Raw genomic sequence first — 20,455 nt, forward strand, 5'->3', positions numbered from 1 at the left:
GGGAAGATCGCTCCTGCCCCGAAAATCTGCTAGACTACCAAATAAGACTTAAGGGGGGGCTTACAGGGCTTAAAATAGCTGGGGGCAAGCAGGTGTTAGAGGCAGAACCGGCCCGAATATTATTTGCAGTTTTTTAATATTCGCTGGCCGGCTCTGCCCCTAACCACTGTGAATTATTGTTGATCCAGTTTACAACTCTAGGACCTAACCCTTTACTGTTCAGCTTATGAGTCTCCGGTGTCAAACACAGCTGGAGGCCTCAACTAAATCTACCAGATCTGTCACACAGACCTTACAAAGTTGTGATTAATCTCTTTGATTTAAGTGATCCAATTTATTTGACATAATTTCTCCACTTCTAAAGCCATGCTGCTTGGCCATAGAAGCATGGAAATTGTCCATAGATGAAGACTGCAAGACACATCTAATTTGTTCATTTCTGATGTGATATTGCAGACCCTACTCAGACCATGAGCTTTACCTTCTCATCTAGAGGTCTTCTTTGTTCCAACATATAACTTGAATTTTGCTACTGTTTTTGGCCATCTGCACCTTCACCAGGATGCCTTCCCTTGTATCTGCCACCCTATTTTCTAATATTATTGACAAGTCTACTGCCTGTTGAGCATCCTATTATGACCCCTTGAACCTGTAGTCTGCCAGAGTTGCGACATTCAGCTTTATTGTTTCCTTTAATAATTTCTTTTAATGCTTTTAACTTTGGCTTGCTTTATATACTCTTGCCATTTTGATAACTGATTTGCTGTGTTTCCATTGACTAAACCACAACTTATGTTACAGTTTGTTATATTACAGCCTCTCTCATTATGCATGTTAGGGGTAATTTTAAAAGCCATTTATTCCCTTACACAGAAACTTACATATGAAAATAGCTTGTTCTAAAACTGCCTGAAATATGATCAGGTAAGTATGTGTGTAATTCCATTTCAAGTGTACCTTGCCCACAATTTTCAGAAATGGGAGTGTAAATTCTCAAGAAACTGTATGTCCTAATTAAGTGTAAATGTGTGCATGTGGTTTCAAAAAGGAAATTTGGAACCTGGAACCTGAAAGCAAATCAGGTCTTCTTTAAGGTTCACTTGCCATTTTCAAAACAATTCCAATCACAAGCAAAAGGATACCAATGCAGTTGTGAAGGAGCTTTGTGGAAACTTTTAGTTTTGAAAATTGGTAACGGTAATGTTTTTCATGTGTCAGACACATGACAGAGTTCTCCATATGATGACGAAAATGGCATTCTACAAGTACTTTCTAAAAAGAAATAGATTTAAAATATAAAATAATCTACCTGTGTCACTGCTTTTGCATACTGATTTGAGCATAAAGGAACCTTTCAGATGTACTGAGGACCACCAGGCGTTGTCAGCTCGATCTCCTTTCTGACTTCTACAAATTTTGCATGTTTTTTGTGTATCTGAGTTGCTTACCAAGAAGGCTCATTTTAAAATTCAACACAGAATTGGTTAATTTGAATTTATGAAAATTGTGTGGCTATTACAAGAGAGACTATTTTACTAGTATTTGGTGACCTGACAGTTTTTCCAAATACGTTATGCCACTTCATATTTTCAATCCTCAGAAACATCAACAGATTCTTGCCTCCAGAAGATACACGCAGAAATTAAGAGCTCGCTGAAAATTGATAATCTCGTAAGTTTTGTTCTGTCTTATGTGATGGAATTCTGAACCTTCATATAGCAAATGGGAATTCATACAGAGGCATGAGAAATTCAAATTAGACCTGGAGGGGGGACAGTTATAGACTTTCAGGAGACTTAAAAGTTCAATCCATGTGTGAAATCTGTAACTTAGGTTTTAGTTTGTTGAAACTGTATTAGCAGTACTGTCATATTTATTTATGCTTCAGTTTAAAACAGTCAAAACCAACTCTATGTCATATGTTCTGTGCCACCGTATGGAGGATATGAATTTAATTGCTGCAGTAACAGATTCATAGCTCTTGGGAGACAGCTGTTGCTGAACAGTAACATTGAGTGTCTTGACCTCTCAATACCCCCCTGAATGATAGTCAAGCAGTTTAACTCTTTTTAATATCAATTTAGAACAAGCATGAACACCTACAGTGGCATTTGCCTCTCACTTGTTTTTATTTTGAAGTGACACCTAGTAGCCAGACCTAAAGGGGGAATTTACTTAATGTGTTATTGAAATAATGCATGCAGAATGGCAAAACTGTACATTATTTGCCATTAATACACTATGCTTTCAGTACATTGTGTGGTTTAGAATAAGATCCAAAGTGCTGAATCACTAATCATGGCCTAATGCTCCTGGAGAGCATTTTAAAAGGACTGGTGGTAGGAAAATACACCCCCAATCTTAAGTTCCCCAACCCCCCAAAAACCTTTCTTAAATAGTACTTATCCCCCCTCCAACAACTAATAGGGATTATTCTGGAGGCTATTGGAGGGTCAAGAATAATTCCTGGTTGCTCCTGTCCCATCAGTGCTTGAATATAACCAGTGGCCAGTGATAGCTTATCACTAGTGATCAAGCCACCTCATAACAGCAGTGGAAGACTGTTATAAGAACTGACTTTTGGTAGGGAAGGGTTGAATCAGCAGTGACACTTTAAAAGATAGTTTGCCCAAGTTGGGTTGGCTGTCTTTGTGTTTCTGTGGCCAGGAATGCAAAATACGAGTACTATCCATTGTTCCTTTGGTATAATCTAGTTTTTTCTGACCTGCTCAGTAGTTTAACACATTGTCATAAGTAATAAAGGTATTCCCTCTTTTACTGTACAGGACATGGAGAGATGCATTAATGCGCTGGATGAATTGGCTTCCCTACAGGTCACCATGCAGCAGGCTCAGAAACACACAGACATGATCACGACGCTCAAAAAAGTAAGGCCTGCAAATCCCTCCCAGGAGAGAGCATGTAGGTTTCATTTCAGGTTTAGTTACCTTGTTCATCTAATAATTTTCCAACTTCATCTGCACCCTTGGCTTGACTGTACTTGACTGTTCAACCAACAACCATCTTGCAGGTTTTGTTTTGTTTCTGAAGGTAGGAGATGAAAGAGAAGAGCTTAGTACTGAACTCTGTTCTGGTACTGCAAGGGTGAGGATCACAAAATACTCATGTCCCAGCAAGTGATAACTTAATATTGCTGTTTGCTGTCTTGTTCTCTATTTTTTCCCCCACTTGATACCCTCTGTTTTCCTAAATGTGAGGCAGAGGTAAGAATTTAATTTGGAAACATGCTAATGATAACTTTCATGAAGGAGACACACAGACTAGTGACTAGAAACAATAAAAATCCATCAAAGCCCAGTTTCTTATTTCCAACAGTGGCCAAACCAGTTGGCAGATACTTGTCAGAATCCCAAAAAGTAGATAGATTTTGCGTGCTTACTCCTAATGGTAAAGGATAGATTTCCCCAAATCTACCCTAATAATAACTAACAAACTTTGCTTTTCCCACAACTTCTGGCACCAAATTCCAGACCTTAATTATGCATCCCCCAGGAATCACCAGCAAATGCTTTATTAAAGTGTGTTTCTTGGGCAGTTAAAGACAGATATTTAAAAAGGGGACAGTGAAGCCAGAGCCACATGTGTTTTCATTGTTCAACACCAAGGTTTGGACAGCTCCTCTAGTCAAGAGAGACTGACTGAGTAGTACCCCTCCGCTGGCAGGAGGGAGTGGGCATCCCTCCTGCCATATTTAAGATATTTAAGTTCGGGGAGGAATGTCTGGTGGCAGGAGGGAATGGGCATCCCTCTTGCCATTTTGGAGGGTTTGGGGAGGGAGAGGGCGCTTTGTCAGTGGGGGGGCTGTCTGGAGACTTATTTTTCTTTTTTTTATTGGGCAGATATTTTGCGTGTGTAATACACGCAAAATATCTGTGGAATTGCAAAAATAATGAAATTAAAAACCCAGGCAGACGTGTCGGTAACACAGTTACAGACAGGTCTACAGCAATCGGGTTTTAGGATCGGTAAAACCCGATGCTAAATAGCCAAGCAATGCTTGGCTATTTTGCATGGCCGGATCGTAAAATGGGTGATCAATGGGGAAAAACACGCTCTAGGCCGTTTTGTGAATCGGGACAGTTAGCAGCGATCATTGCTAAACCTGTGAAACAGGTTTAGCGACAATCGCTGACTTTAGCGAATCTAGTCCCAAGAGGGTTTTAGTGAGGGCCATAGGATTGACACATGCAAACTTTCTGCAAATTTTGAAACATGCAAATTTTCTGATTCTTCTTCAATTGTTTGGGATTTTTCTTTTTTCCGTTTTTGTTTCTAAAATGTTTAGATCCGGAGGTTCAAGGCCAGCCAGACTATAATGGAGAAAGCCACCATGCTCTACAATAAATTCAAGAACATGTTTCTGGTTGGTGAGGGTGACTCGGTCATCATGCAGGTGTTGAACAAATCGTTGGCTGAGCAGAAGCAGCATGAGGAGGCCAACAAGGCCAAGGATGCAGGAAAGAGAGGCTTACATAAGAAAGCTGACAAGGAGCAGAGTACAGGTAGAGGTGTAGTTTGCCATCTAGACTCGAGTCCTGCAATGTATTTAAAAAAAGAAAAAGTAAAAACAAAAATCTATTATTCTTCAGCACCTCTCCAGACCGGCACAGTTCACTGATAGGTAATAGCTGACCATGTCCAGCAGGTGGAGACTGAGACAAAACTTTTGGCTGTAATACAAGTAGCTGTGTTTTCCCCTAATATAATCAGTCTGTTCTCAATCTCCAGCAGGTATGGTAAGCTGTTACAGTCTTCCCCTGGTTAGTGTAGGGCTGTTGGAATTTGTTTAGTGGCCTTCTTGTCCCCGTCTGGTGCCGGACTGAGCTTTGGGGGACCCTTTTGGGGGTCCATCCGACCTTGGGGGCATCACACTTGACGGGGTTGAGCCCTCCCTCCATTTCCTCCACCTCCCCAAAATTTTGTAGAGATGCTTCAGATGTAAGCCTTGCCACCGATACCGGCAAGGCTTGGAGAGCCAGTGGAGTCTGTTCTGAAAAAAAAAAATATCCTGAGACAGTGCCAGTCTGAAGGGAGCCTTAAGTTGTCTACAATTGAGTTTTTATTGTTAACCAGCACTTTTCTTACAGCTAGGTCATGTATTGTTCAATGAGCACTTTTAAAGGGAAAAAGTGCTCATTGTGCTCCAGACACGAGGTTGATGCAACCTGTGCTTGCAGTGTGCTGGCTGTCACAAAGGGGAATCCTCGTCTGCATCAGGTGCCGGCGTCTATGGATCACTTTCGCGAGTGCCTCGCACGCCGGCAGCAGATGGAGGGGAAGCCTGGACTTCCCTCACCGCCCACACAGGGATTCCCCCAGCTTCCGACAATCAGGGAAATAAGGTTTCCCTTACCGTCGATGCTGCTGGGGACTCCCTTACCACTGCTGCCAGCTTGCCTGCTTTAGTGGCTGGGGTAGTTCAGGCCTCTCAGCCGCTACAGGCCTCGGAGTTTTTCTTGGTGTGTTTTACGTTGATTTTGGCGGGAAGCTCCTCCATTTTGTCTGCAGCCTCAGGTGACTTTCTCCTTGTATTGGAGAAACAGGGGCAGGTTTATGCTGAGTCCTCTGCTTTGGCCTTGAGTCTCATTAGGCCGCCAAGGAGGGGGGAGGTTTCCCCAGATTTTGTTTTAGCCTTGTGCAAGGCTTATCTTCAGGCACCTGGGGGTTCTGCTTCCGCCTCGGGGGGAGGGGATCCCTCCATGTCCACCCCTGTTCGGCACCCCTTAGTGCCGGTTTTGATCCTGTCTCCTCCTCTTTCGTCCAAGCAGCCGAGGGTCTCTTGAGACGTGAGTAGAGGTTTGGTTCTACCCTGTTCATAGGTGCACTGAAATGATAATAATTGTACAAATATTTTTGATAAAATATTGTTTATTAAAATTTAACAGACATCCTGTTTCATGGCATTCATTTGTACAATGGAGGAACATTGCAAGTCAGAGAGTGTAAATGCAAGACTTAACGCCCTCAAAATTCCGTTCTGCTATACCTAATACATGATGACATTTTACTGCCTGCATATAATTGGTCAAGAATACTTGATACCATATAAGGCGCTTGCATACATATTGGGGGAGGGGGTGTCTGTCCCCCTCACACAAGAATTCCTAAAAGTTACATTTTAATACTAGCTTATCTGATAAAGAAAGATACAGAAGAAACCAAGAAAAGGTATTACAATATACTTACAGAGGAAAAATTATCCATACACACAGCTTTAAATCATTTTTCCTTAAGTCAAACTGCTGCTCCCATGTTACTGAGTCACTTAAGAGCATGCACTGAAAATCCTGTGTCTCAATGAAAGAGAAGGGGAGTGGCCAATCCACTCCCACAAACCCTACGTTTTCCTGTATGAATCCTCCATTACAGTTTTTAGAGGTAATTATATTTCAATCTGAACCCTTGAATATGAAAGTTCCTACATTAATAGTTTTCTAAAATTTAATTCATCGTATATGCATTTTGTATATCCGATTAGAATTTCTAACTTTACCCTGCAAAAAAGGAGAGGGAACCCCCTCCCCTGGAATGTAATCTCTGTAGTAAGAAGAAAAGTCCACCTCTATAGCAATCAGGTCAAAAGCCAAATCTTATCTGCCACAGGTCTTTGGAGACCAGACTGGGCACACATGGAAACAATGGAACTTCATAAAACTAAGCTACAGCCTGGGTGTATCTGCTCTGGTCTTCAACAGAGTTTATATATTAATTCTAGTGACCTGAGAGAAGGCCTACTTCTGTTTCCAGTGACCTCAGCACAAAACACATATTTAGGTCAATATATTATCCCATATTTGTCTTATCTGGTTTGTGTTCTGGCTTATCCAATTGTAATTTTATATAGCCATTCATAAACCCTTCTCTGCCCTTGGATTAGGTCCTTATCTTATAAATCAAACCCTGACTAGTAAATCCAGAGCAATGGGAGGAAAATATAATGGCTATTTTATTTTTCATGCTCGCCCATTCCACCACATATCTGCCACGCCCAAGTTCAAAAGGGCCACATCAGACAATGATTTTTTGTACAGGGATCAGGTTTTGCTTGATGAGGACTTGGACCCCTATGTGGATCTCCAGGATCCTCTCGGGGGGACAGAGATTTTTCGGTTCCACCAGTTGGCAAGGATGCATCTGTGGTGCGCATTTTTCAGCAGGAAGAGCTCCAGGAGCTTATTCTTCAGGTCTCCTTGGTGTTGCGCTTCGAGAAGGATGTCAAGGAGCCTCTGCATGTGGTGGACCCCCTGCTTCGGGGGATCTGTTCATTTTCCCGCTCTATGCATCAGGATATTTGGGATATTGTGCTGCTGCAGTGGAAAGCTGCAGATCGCCTTTTCATTTTGCGCGCTCTATGGCTCGCCTGTATCCCATCCTGGAGGGGGATAGGGATACCTTGAAATCGCCGGTGGTGGCTGTGGTGGTTTCAGCCATCGCGAAATGGCATACAGTGCCAGTATAGGGTGGGTTGGATTTGAGAGATTCTGAGGAGCGTAGGTTGGAGTTTCTTCTTAAGCAGAATTTTTATGTCACTGCCTTAGTGGTCCAGGCTGATGTGTGGTGGTCTGGTGGCTAGGGCTTGTTTTCGGTGGGCCGAGTATATCCTTGACCAGGAGTCTGATAACTGGCACTTGGTGAAACCGGAAGTAGCCAAGATTGAGATGGGTGCTTCTTATTTCTTGGATGTCATGTATGATCTGTTACGTGCGTCAGCCAAGTCCATGGCTCTCGGGGTGACCCCTCGTCATACCCTGTGGCTCCGGGCTTGGTCGGTGGATGCAGTATCTAAAGCTAAGCTGATGAAGTTTCCCTTTCAGGGGTCTTTCTTGTATGGTGAGGATCTGTACAAGTTAGTTCAGACCTTAAGAGACTCAAAGGTACCCCATTTTCCTGAAGACTGTGCCTACCCACCTGCGTGGGTGGTGTTGCTCGGGAGCATTTGCGTGATTTCCTCAGATACCACCCTGGTCAAGAGGCAGCTTCCTTTCCTGCCGTTGGTCAGGGTCATTTCTTTCAGCGCATGCAGTCCTTTCAGGGAGCCCTTCGGGGGGGAGGAGGGGGGCATGATCCACTGGTTCCCCCGCCGCCTGCCCCGCCCAATGACTCTTTGCTGCCGCACTCCCCTGGTGCTGGTAGGCGCCCGGTTACAGGAGTGTTACCAGGGGTGGGCCAAGATTACAATGGATCAGTGGGTCCTGGAGGTGTGATTCAGGACAGTTATGCTCAAGAGTATTCCTGCTCTTTGCCAGATCACTTTCTTATTTCTCCATGTCAGGAGACATTGAAGAAGCGGGCCTTTCGCCAGATGCTTCAAGGGTTGTTAGACCTCAAAGCGGTAGTTCAGTGCCCGCTCTGGAGTTTTGCACCGGCCAGTATTCTATTTACTTCGTGGTGCCCAAGAAAGAGGGAACCTTTCGGCCCATCTTGGATCTGAAGGGGGGTCAACAGGGCTCTCGCATGGAGACCCTGAGATCAGTGGGGGGAGTTCATGACCTATCTTGATCTGATGGAGATCTACTTGCATGTTCTGATTCGTGCCTCCCATCAGCAGTTCCTTCGCTTTGTGGTCTTGGGAGCAAGGAAGAAAAGAAATCAGAGGAAAGTGAACAATATTGAGGGAAAAGAGTGTGGTGTAGATGAAGGGCTGGGGAAGAGAGGGACTAGTTGTAAAAAGTGTTATGAATGGCCTGAATGTATCTAAATTGACACTGTGACTGTAAGGGGAGGGCAGATTGAAAGGTTCAATTCCCTAACTGCCGTGTTACACTAAATCAGTGTTCCAACGCGTGATTAGTGTGGTGCTGATCGCCAGAGAAGGAAGCCATGTGATAATGCCTGGCCATTGTTCTGCATCATACACGATCAGTTCTTTTAATGGTCTGTAATTTTTGTTTGTTTGTTTATCTTTTGTTTTGAAGATACCAAGGCAGTGAATGGAGGTCGTAACCCCCGAGACCGTAATCAGACTCAGCAAAATGGCGAGAGTGGTGAGGAGAGTGAGGACCTGAATGAGGCTGAAGGCACCAAGAAACGGTAAGAGGTACTTTTGGCAGCAGCAAACACCCATGGTACTGAGCTGCTGCCACTCTCTACACATGCTCCCATTGCCAACCACAAGCTAAATACCTTAGCTGGCTGTTTTCAAGGTCACTTATTACTGTGTGCACACACTTATCTTCCAACTTCTGCCTCAGTGGCTTGAAAACCAGATCAGAATTTTTCACTTTTATCTTTACAAGAACCAGTGAAGCCTCAAAAATAGATCAATAACTGAAGGGCTTATCTTCAAAACCTGTTAAGTTCCTACTCATAGCATTGGACTTAGAGGGTTTTGGAAATAAGCCTTCAGTTTTTTTTTCCCCCTACAGTTTCCCTTGGTTTTTTTGCTTTCCATCATCTCCTTAAAACCAGGCTTTGACAAACCCCAGGTGCCAGGTTGCCATGGCAACTAAAACTGGGACTAGGTACCTATGTTTTGCAGTCCTGAACATATGGGCAGTTTTGGAAGGGGCAATGGGAAGTATAACATTGATTGCAGCAACTCCTTCCCCCCCCCCCAAAGCTGTACTTCCTAAAACAGACACGTATGCACGCAGCCCTCCTCTTGGCTCTGATTGGAAGTGTGATGGCTTTCTGGCTACCTCCCCTCTCTGTACATTCACCGTTCATTGCAGCATAAAGAGAACTTGCCCAGCTGCACTTTGGGCCGCTTCGGCTTCCAGGGGTTCCTTTAAGCTGTGGGGCTATACAGAGGCCTACACGGCTCAAAGGAACAGTCAGGCCCCAGGATGACAGAGGAACAGGAAGCAGCCTGATGGGCATCTGGACAGCTCCTCTTCATACCACAATGAAGGGTGAGTGTAGGAGTGGGAGTTGCTGTTAAAAATAAAAATGGGAGTGGTGACTGGCACATCCATAATATATACCTTGAGTAGTTTTGGAACAGTGGAAAATACAACTGGATGGGTCTACAACAGTTACCATATGTTGCCTGAATTACATGAAATGGCAGAAACCATCAGGAAAGCTATTACAAATTTTGTAATAGGGAAGAATTATTAGTCCATGTACTTCATTAAACTGTTTTCACTCCAACTTCACTAAAGATGATGTATGCGGGTGGGGCTGGAAAAAGAAACAGCCGGTATGTGTGTGTGTGTGTGCAAGGAGGGGGTTGTGAAAAAAAAAGGTGATGCGTGTGTGTGTGTGTGCGTGCAGATAGGAGGGTTGGTATAAATATAGATGACATCAGTAAGAAGGCTGGAAAATTACATTACATTGATGTCTTCTATCCCGCCAATACCTTTCAGTTCTAGGCGGTTTACAACAAGAAATTAGCTTGGGCATTCCCAGGAAGATTACAAGGTTGATAGCTATAGTATGCGTCGCGATCTGTGAATGGTCGATACGGTTTGGTTAGATCATTTGAATAGTATGTGGATAGAGTGAGTGGAGGTCCTGGAGCATTGGGGAGAGAGGGCTATGAAAAATAGTGGATAAAGCTTGTAGGTGACTGGAAAATAAAGGCTTATGTGCAGGGAGGGAGACCTTTCCCACTCGAGCTTGGAAATACAAGAGGCTTGGCACTTGTACTTTGAGAGATGCCACCACCAGGTCTTCTCTAGTCCAGCCTGGAGAAATGCAAGCACCATTGGAATCTAAGCCTTGAAGGGCTCCACCTTATCATTGACACACCAGAGCTGAAAAGCCCTCCAGGCTTTAGCGTAGGCTTGAACAGTTGAAGACTTTTTAGCTCTGAGAAGAGTAGAAAGGAGTACCTCTGAATATTTTTGGGTATTAAGGCTTAAACGCTCAATAACCATGCTGTAAGATCAAAACAATCTAGGTTCTCTCCAGTAGCTTGTACCAGTAGCTTGATGCATCTGTCCCATTGGAACCTTACTAGATCTGCATACCATGGCTGGAGAGGCCAGTTTGGAGCTCTAGGATCACAAGTCCCAGGTGAGTTGTGATTCTGTGAATGATATGGCCAGGGCTGAACCTGTTCTTCCTGGTTCATTTATTCGACTGTAGAAGCAATTCACCTTCTTGTGTTTGGCTGAAGTCATCAAGTCCATTACAAGACTTCCCCAGCATTGCACATTGAGATTGAACGCTCTTCGGGATAGGGATCATTCTCATGGGTCTAGAGTGTGCCGACTGAGAAAATTAGACTGCACGTTTTCCACTCCCGCTACATGGGCTGTGGAGAGCACCTGAAGATGAGCCTCTGCCCTCCTGAACAACATCTATGCCTCCAGATGTAACAAAGCACTCTTGGTGCCCCCTTGTCTGTTCACATATACTACTGCGGAAGCATTGTCTGAGAACACTCTGACTACATTGCCTTCCAGATCTTTTTCTAGCACCTTTAATGCTAGCTGATTGACCCACAATTCTAGACAATTTATGGACCATTTTCTCTGCAGCAGGTGCCCAGCTCAATGGGCCCCCCAGCCTAACATGCTGGCATTAGTTGTGAGGATCACCCATGAGGGGATTCAGAGAGGAATACGCCTCACCAAGGAGTCTACTTGGAGCCACCAGCACAAGCTGTTCCTCGCTTCCACTGTCCAGGGAAGCCTCATCTGGAGTGAATGACGCTGCGGTGACCATCGGGACAAAAGAGAATCCTGTAGGGGATGTGCGCTCTCACCCAGGGAACCACTTCCAAAGTTGTTGCCGTAGAGCCCAGGACCTGCTAGGCAGTGGGATCTTACATAGCTAGGAGGTCTGCAATCTGCTTCCTGAGCTTCTATTTGTGTGGCTCGGGAAGAAAGATGTGTCCCTTAGCAGTATTGAAGCAGACTTTCAAATACTACAAGCTTTGGGTTGGTTCTAGATGACTCTTCTTGAAGTTGACTTCTTGTTGTTAGGTGCCATCGACTCGTGCTTGAGTCCTAGTGACTTGATGAATTACGGATCTAAAATAAATTGCTTTTGTGCTAGTTGACTATCCAGCACAAATCCTGTAGGAGATTTACCACTTGCTGCACAGCTAGCTTGCCCTCTGACTTTGATGGGGCTCTGATCAGTCAGTCATCTAAGTATGGGTGTACCTGTATTCCCATTCTGTGGAAGTGAGCTGCAACCACCACCATTACCTTGGTGAAGGTACGAGAAGCTGTTGCCAACCTGAAAGGTAGGGCTGCAAACTGAAAATGCCTTTGCAGGACATGGAATCTAAGTATTTCCTGTGTGCCGGGAAAATGGGAATATGAAGGTACGTCTCCATCAGATCTAGGGAGGCTAGGAACAATAATAATTATAATAATAATTTATTCTCGTATACCGCCAGCCCACGAATGGTTCTAGGCGGTTAACAGCAGCTAAGACTGAACATCCAGCGGTGCCACTGCTGCAATTATTGATTGGAAAGTCTCCATGCAGAAGTGCTGTACTTTGAGGGCCTCATTTATAGACCTAAGGTCCAGAATCGGTCTCCAGTCTTTGGTGTGTTTTTTGGGCACTATGAAGTATTTGCCGAAGCTCGATTCTTCATCAATGACTGATTCTATGGCTTGAATGTCTAGTAGCCTTTGCACTGTCACTCAGACCCTGGTTTCCTTTTCTGGCCGTCCAGCTGGAGAATCCACAAACAGATCTGGGAAAGGGTGATAGAACACAATCTTGTGACCCTCCAAAATAAGATCTAGAACCCAGCAGTCTGAGGAAATTTGTTCCCATGCCTTCCAGAACGCTGATTGCTGCCTTGGCGTCATTGTGTCTTCTTGGAGGCAGGTCTGATGCAAGACCCTGAGGGTTGCTGGTGTCTGGAGCTACCAAATCTCTACCTGGAACCCTGATAAAATCTCTGAGCAGAGGCACCTGTGTAGTTCTGGCAGGAATGTCAATAGGAACGAAAATTACCTCTGCCTCCACCAGCGGGTCGGCGAGGTCTGCTGTCAGGCAGAGACTTAGGACGACTATCTGTCCCCATTAGACATGAGGTCGTCTAAGCCCTTACCAAATAGCATCTGCTCTTTAAAAGGCAGTCTGCTTAAGATGGCCTTGGAGGCTGAATAACCCACCTGTTACCTGATCCAGAGCATTCTGCAGGCAGAAACAGTATTCGCTAATACCTTGCTCATAATGTCATCCACCCCCTCTAGCAGCAGCTGGAGACATACATCCTCTTCTGCCGCAGGACTCCACCGTAACCTGGTGTGGCAGGCATGTGCCATAAATGATGCTGCCGCTTTGATTCCCAAAGCTAACACTTCAAATTGACTCCTTAAAAATCACATCCACCTTGCAGTCCTGTGCATCCTTTACGTCATGCTTCCTGCTGGGGAGGGAGGTACGCTTTATGGCACTTGAGTCACTGTGGAATCCACCTTCAGCTGACTAAAAAGCTTAGTCATAGTTGGCTACCTTTAGAGAGCCTTCCAGAGAATTACACTGCTCAGTAACTAGCAAGGTGATAGAATGTGTAGGAAAAAAGGTAGTTTGAGCATTTGTACCGCTCGTGACCGTGCACTGAGAGGTTGATGATTGTTGCAGTTCCAGCTCCAATTCTGTGAGCGTATCTGTAATAACGTGAGGCACAGTAGCCGACCTTAAACAGCCACCACACCGAGGGATCATCTCCCTGGTTGAGGAGGACTATTGCCACCTGACCTCAGGTCCCAGAAAGGAAACCACAATCCTCCAGGCAAGAAAATGCGCTCTGGGACAGTAAAAACATGGAGTCTGATTGCCAGTTCTCCCAGTCCTGGTCTGCCTGGTCACTCAGGCTGGCTGTCGGGTTCCTTAGCGGTGGAGAGGTCTCCTGGACTGGATTCTCTCCTGGTCCAAGGCCGGCGTGATCGCAGGCAGCGCGGAGCGTCCCAGCTTCATCAAAAAGGCTTTCCACAGGAGATTATGAAATCTGGGGTAAATCCCAGAACAGGAGCCCCTATGAACCCAGCAGCACCTCAGATTAGCTTCTCATGTGCTCCACTACTTTCTGTGTATTTGTGCTTCATCGACTCGCTGTTCAGGGGCTCTGGGAGGGATTTCTTCACTACCACCTGGACCCCCCTGTGGTTCCTCAGCTCTAGAGGACTCAGAGGAGGCTAAGCCTGAGGATCCTGCAATGCACAGATGCTCCTCGGCTGACCATTCAGCACAAAACTGGCATATGTGGTAAAATAGCCTAAGGAGTCCATCCTAATCAATTTTGAGCCAAATCAAGGGGTTTTGAGGCAGATGGAGGCTTTAGAAAAAAAGATAATTTCAAATCCAAGATGGCCACTGCCAGTGAATTTGTGCCCAAAATGGTCCATGGGGGGCCCCCTGAAGTTTAAAAAATTCAGGGAAAGTGGTTTTGGAGGAGGGGGGCCCTATCTCTAGCCCCAGAATCCCTCAAAAATAAAACTTTTTGACCCAAATCCTCTCCAATTTTCCCTATCTGTAATAATAAAACCCTAAGCGCGCATGCACACTCCTACTTGCGTGTTCCTTTTTCCGTGATCAGTAGGTCCCTGGCAGGTAGGAGTGCGCATGCGTGCTTAGGGTTCTGTTTTCGTGTAAGTCAGTTCGTTGTCGTCGCCCCCCTGGCGCACCCAAACCCCCGTTAACCCTCCCATCCGACCCTCCCACCGCGAGACGACCACAAACCTCCCGGCTCCAGCAGCGTCCACAGCACTCTAAACATGCTGCTTGGCAGCCTACTGCCCTGATTTCCTCTGCCACGTCCCTGATGACGACATCAGAGACGCAGCAGAGAAAATCAGGGCAGTAGAAGGCCGCGAAGCAGCGTGTTTAGAGTGCTGCGGACGCTGCTGGAGCCAGGAAGTTTGTCGGTCGTCTCGTGGTGGGAGGGTCAGTGGGGGCGGCGGTAGTGGCGGGGGGGGAGATGGAAACATGCTGCTCAAGGGTTATACTGCACAGGGGGATGGGAGGGAGGCAGGCTGGCTTCGGTGGGTGGGGGTGGGACAAAGTCTGGAAGGCAGTGAGGGGGACATAGGAAGGAGGCACTGGTGGCACTAAGGACATAGGAAGGGACACAGGGCACTAAGGACATGGGAAGGAGGCACTGGGGGCACTAAGGACACAGGATGGAGACAATGGGGCACTAAGGACACAGGACGGAGGCACTGGGGGCAATAAAGACATGGGAAGGAGACACTGGGGGCACTAAGGACATGGGAAAGAGGCACTGGGGCCACTAAGGACATAGGAAGGGGTACTAAAGACATGGGAGGGAGGCACTGGGGGCACTAAGGATATAGGAGGCACTGAGGGCACTAAGGACATAGGAAGGGGCACTAAGGACATAGGAAGGAGGTATTGAGGGCACTAAGGACATAGGAAGGAGGTATTGAGGGCACTAAGGACATAGGAAGGCGGCACTGGGGGCACTAAAGACATAGGAAGGAGGCACTGAGGACACTAAGGACATAGGATGGGACATTATGGACATAGGAAGGAGGCCACGGAGAGACAGGCAGGCATGGCGCAACAGAGAAATAACAGGCAGGCAGGGGGCCAGAGAGAGACACAGACAGAAAGAATGACAGACAGACAGTGTCCAAGGAAAGAGAGACAAAGCCAAAAAAACCAGACAGACAGACATCTACTCTAGCACCCGTTAATGTAACGGGCTTAAACACTAGTAGGGAATAATGGGCTATACTTAACTGTGCTGTGCTAGTGCTTGCCTTGTCAGCTTTCTTGCAGCCTGACTGATGGGAAAAGACTATCTGCCTCAAATCCTTTCTGGAATAGATCCAAAACTGGAGATCTTCAGGCTGCCACTTGGACTTGACATGACTGAGACCTCAGCCACCTCCTCCCAATTTTTGCAGCGCGACAGGGGGAGTGAAAAATACAGCCGGTTCCCTGAAGCCTAAAGGGACTCGCACAGGGGCCCCATAGCCTGCGCTCAAGTCCCTTGACAAATCAGAGATAAGCTAGCTCCCAGAATGGTCCCCAAGCTTCCAAACCACCAAGCAGGCTGACTCAGGTACACCTTGGGGTAGCCCTGCAAGCAGCAGACCACCCATGCAGAATCTGCATCCCTTCCCAGGCAGAGCTGTCCCAAATTGGGGACCTCTGGGCACCAAAGCCTCCCAAAATTGATTTAAAAAATACCCCAAAATAATAAAAACCAAACAGAGCAGGTCAGAACACACCTTTCTCAGTTCACATTCAGAAGGAAAAAGAGGGCACTGGTGAAAGAGGAAAATCCGAAAGAGTTAGGAGTCGAAAGCACTCTCAAAGAGGTAGGCTTTTAACTGGGCCTTGAATACTGCCAGAGACGGAGCCCGCCATAGGGATTCAGGTAGCTTGTTCCAAGCATACGGCACAACAAGGCAGAAGGGATGGAGTCTGGAGTTGGCAGCCGAAGAGAAGTGCACAGAAAGAAGGGACTTACCAGCTGAGCGGAGCTCATGGGGTGGGGGGGTGCGGAGATCATAGGGGAAGATAAGTGAAGAGATAGTGCGGGGCAGCTGAGTGTCCCTACGGAGGATCATGTGGGTGATGGGTTTATTTTGACAGCACTTGAGTATGCAATGCTCCAGGTCCCTCCCAGCCACGTTTTGATTGTATGCAGCTTGGCTAGCAGCACCGATAGTAAAATTATACAATTACGATCTCCTTATTTCTTGCTTTGGCATCCTTGACCCCTTTCCCATCAGGCTGCCCCTTTCATCCATTTTCATAATTTTAACCTTTCCAACATCTACTCTTTCCAATTTCTCTGCTTTGTAATGGAAGCTTAAGATTCTGGGAAACAGAGATGATTGTGTTCCTATAACCATTTTATAACTTTCAGTTTTGGGTTTTTTTTTTAAATATATATCTTTATTCATTTTCATTCTAAAAACAGTGCATACAAAAATTGCATAAGAATATAAGAATTGCCACTGCTGAGTCAGACCAGTGGTCCATCATGCCCAGCAGTCCGCTCACGCGGCGGCCCTCTGGTCTAACAAGTTGCCTGAAAAAAACAGCACTTATATCCATCAGTGAAATACATAAGAATAATTTTCACCCCTCCCCCCCCGATTTCAATATATTCAAGATACCCATATAATAGTACTAACAACTCATAAATAAACCAGTCCCTATACATTATCTTTCTCCCTCCCACCCACCCCTCCCCCCTTCCCTGGATGTAAAAATATAACCAAAAGTAAAGGGAAAAACCATTCAATTAGAATCAATAAATTGGTCTTTTCTTGGGGATGTTATAGCTGTATGAATTACATATTTCTTATGTGATGGGCATCACTTGTGCTTTGCAGTCCAATTCCATTTTATATTTGTTCATTTATTAATTTTATTTTGTGCCCTGATCTTATTTGCATTCTTTGTCTAATCTGTTGCTTTTCCCCTTACTGCCACAGTGATAGCTGGATTTTTAAAAATTATTATTATGTAATCTTTCTTTGGATTTTTATTATTTTTTAAATTAATCTATCCTGACTTCCCTCAGTTTGCTTCATTCTCCAAGATTAAGTGCTCTGCTTCCTTCTCTTTACTTTTCCTGTTAAGTTGCCAAGTTATCTGATGACAGTCCCAGCTTTCAGGGTTTTTATAAGAAATGCTTTTCTAAACTTTGAAGCTGATTCACTGTCAAGATGTGCATTCCTCCTTTCAAGAATATCCTGTCTACTTGTCAATCTGTTCACAATCTCATGCTCTTACTTACTTTCAACATCAGTATTGCTCTCCTAATTTTCATCTCTTTCAGCTCCGTCCCAGCTACCTCCATGATGTTCCTTTTCTATGCCCCCCAACTGAAGAAAGCACAGGGGCAGGATTGAATCTTGGTTTTGTGGAGCTGCACCAATTGTGTACTAGAGAATAACACATTGACAGAATTTGTCACCATCCCTATATCTGCAGATAACCGCGGGAAACCATCTTCAGTCATTCTTTAGTGTCTATCTCAACCTCAGTCCTTTTACACCAGCATTCTTCACTGCAAGGCTTGAGGGTCCATGGTTGTACCCATTCATATTCTGATTCTTTCCTTTCTCCTTAAAGAATGACATGGAGATGGTTTCCTGCGGTTATCCACAGGGACGGGAACAGTGACAAATTCTGTCACGTCATTCTCTGTTTTGTGCGTTTCATGTTCAGGTTTATGTGATGTACCGCCCTTTGGTCATGCCATCAAGGCAGTTTGTATAATAAATAACAAAACATAAATACCTAATAAAAGTGACAGCAAGAATACAGAATAAGGGAAAGAGTAACAAATCACTAGGACTGAGAAGCAGCAGAGGGCTTCTTTTACAAAGCCACTTCTGCAGCAAATGCACCAAAACCTATTTAGTTCCTATGGGCTTTGGTGCATTTGCCACAGGAGAATTGCTACCTTGGCTTTGTAAACAGGCCTAGAGTAAGAAAAGGTTGTGTCCTGCCTATTTGACTCCCATTCTAGAGCATTCCTGCAACAGCTGTGGTAAGTCTTGGGTTACACTAATGCTGTAGAAGGGCACTGGATATAAGCTCAATTCTCTCCGTCTACCACCCTGGGCTTGAAGTTAACCTATTTTTCAGTGGGTGTGGTGTATTCTTTTATAGTATGAATTCCTTGTTCCCAAAGTCCTTAGTTACCAAAAACTTTATGATCAAGAAAATCAGATTGGTGGAGGAAAGCTGTAGAGAAACAATAGAAGTTATGATTTTGGTACAATCTGAGAAGTGGCCCTAATTGTGTTAGTTCATAATTTAGTAATTTGGGACACTTCGGAATAGTCAGTGCATAGCTTTTTCTTTGTTGGGGAGGGGGGGGCGCGGTTGGGAGAAGAAAGATGTGTGTCCACTTGGTGAAATATGGGAGAGAATTGTGGAAAAATAGGACTGAAAGAGGTTTCAAGACTATCTAGGGATCCTTTGTGCTTCCAGACACAAGCCACCTATCCTAAACCATCTGAGTAGTGTTTGTCTAGCTTGCTTTAGATAAGGGTGAAATTAATTGTTGTTTTTCTCTCTAGCCCTCCTGGAGGACTAAAAGAGGCCAAGCCAGAAAAACAAGCCAACGAAGACTCCATATCAGAAAAGTAAAACCTGCCTTTGGGATTGATTAAAATCTTGAAAAAAAAATACTGTTAAGATACAACTTGAAGTTGGTTATGACATTCTGGTGATGGAACATTATAGAACTGGTTAAAGTTTTAAAATAATTTTATATAGCATTTTGATGTGCGGCCAAAAAGAAGAAAAATGTTTTTAAGGCGGGAAAGGCCTGTTTATTTTAATTTTTAAAGAAAAATACTGGTTATTTCAGTCTCTCATTGGTAGTATATGTGCAGTGTTAACAGGCCAAATGGTTTTTAAGTGTTCTTAAACATAAAACTGAAAAAAAGTCTGTGAGTCAAGGAGCTATTTTTGTCTTGTCACAGAGCTTGCAGCTGTGGTTTGTTTTTACTTACCTATATTGTACGTCTTGATGTCTTATTACAGATAACCAAGAATTTAAAAATTTTGATGAATCAGTGTTTTAATTGCTATAAAACTTGATCAGAGTTTCAAAGTAAAAACTTTTAAGTATTTGGTTTTTTGTTGTTTTGGTTTTTTGATTTTTTATTTTTTTACTAAATGTAATTTTTTTTCCAAATAGCTGTAAATCTGTCTTGAGTATATTTTGTTAAATCATTTTCTTTTCCAAAATAATTAAAGAATGCCATTTTAATCTTGCAATCCGTAAACTTGTACTAGCTTTGTAAATAAATGCTTTACAAACAGTTTTTTGTTTTCTCTGCTGTGGGAGGCGTGGGTATGTCTTGTGGCAAGTAGAGTAATAGAAATTTGGCTGTTTACACAGAACATATATAGTATTAGCAGAAGGTTGGCCTGTGACGGGGCTTGACAAATCGCAAGTACCACAACTAACAAACAAATTTGGCACTTCCTTATGGAAGACCAAGCACAATATGATATCTGTGTCATCAGAAATAATCACTTCAGCACAAGCATGCTTAGCATGTAAAAATTTTCTTTGTGTCAGCTTCTTCCTGTGATGTAACTAAATCCTCAATGGTTGAACATCTTTCCTTTGTGATTCTGAACCAAGATACCTTAGTATCTGTTTGTCACCAACTTTTCCTATGCACTTTGGAGATTTCTGTTCTTCAGCCATGAAGTTGATAACTGCTTTCTTGATTTATGAACATATAAGAAGCTTTTTCCATTGCTGGATCCACTGTCCTGGACGATCAAGTCTGTATCTTTAGTGCATCTAGTAGCTTCATCTCATGTCCCGTAGTCCTAGTATTTTTGGAAAGAGTGAGCAAGCAATTCACATCTACCCTTTTATAGACCTCTATCATATTACCCCTGAGTTGGCTCTTCTCCAAGCTGAAGAGCAGTAGTCTCTTAACTTTTCAGTTAGGTGGTGTTAGGAGAAAAGGCTAATTTTATTTATTTAGAGTGGCTTCATATGCCACCAATCACACAGTGCATCTAAGTTAGTACCATACTTAGAATAACAAAATAA

General features: G+C 44.3%; 1 protein-coding gene across 6 annotated transcripts in view; it reads left to right on the forward strand.

Annotated features, from left to right (window-relative positions):
- Positions 1 to 19,703, forward strand: part of PSIP1 (PC4 and SFRS1 interacting protein 1) — a 172,293-nt gene extending 152,590 nt beyond the window's left edge. For all 6 annotated transcript variants that reach the window (XM_033919071.1, XM_033919099.1, XM_033919109.1 and 3 more), the window contains 5 exons: positions 1,601 to 1,671; positions 2,787 to 2,888; positions 4,307 to 4,523; positions 8,937 to 9,051; positions 18,954 to 19,703. In XM_033919071.1, coding sequence (XP_033774962.1) covers positions 1,601 to 1,671; positions 2,787 to 2,888; positions 4,307 to 4,523; positions 8,937 to 9,051; positions 18,954 to 19,023 — 575 coding nt within the window. In that variant the 3' untranslated portion in view covers positions 19,024 to 19,703. The remainder of the gene's footprint in view (positions 1 to 1,600; positions 1,672 to 2,786; positions 2,889 to 4,306; positions 4,524 to 8,936; positions 9,052 to 18,953) is intronic.
- The last annotated feature ends 752 nt before the right edge of the window (positions 19,704 to 20,455 follow it).

Source organism: Geotrypetes seraphini, chromosome 1 (assembly GCF_902459505.1).
Source record: "Geotrypetes seraphini chromosome 1, aGeoSer1.1, whole genome shotgun sequence".
NCBI lineage: Eukaryota > Metazoa > Chordata > Amphibia > Gymnophiona > Dermophiidae > Geotrypetes > Geotrypetes seraphini.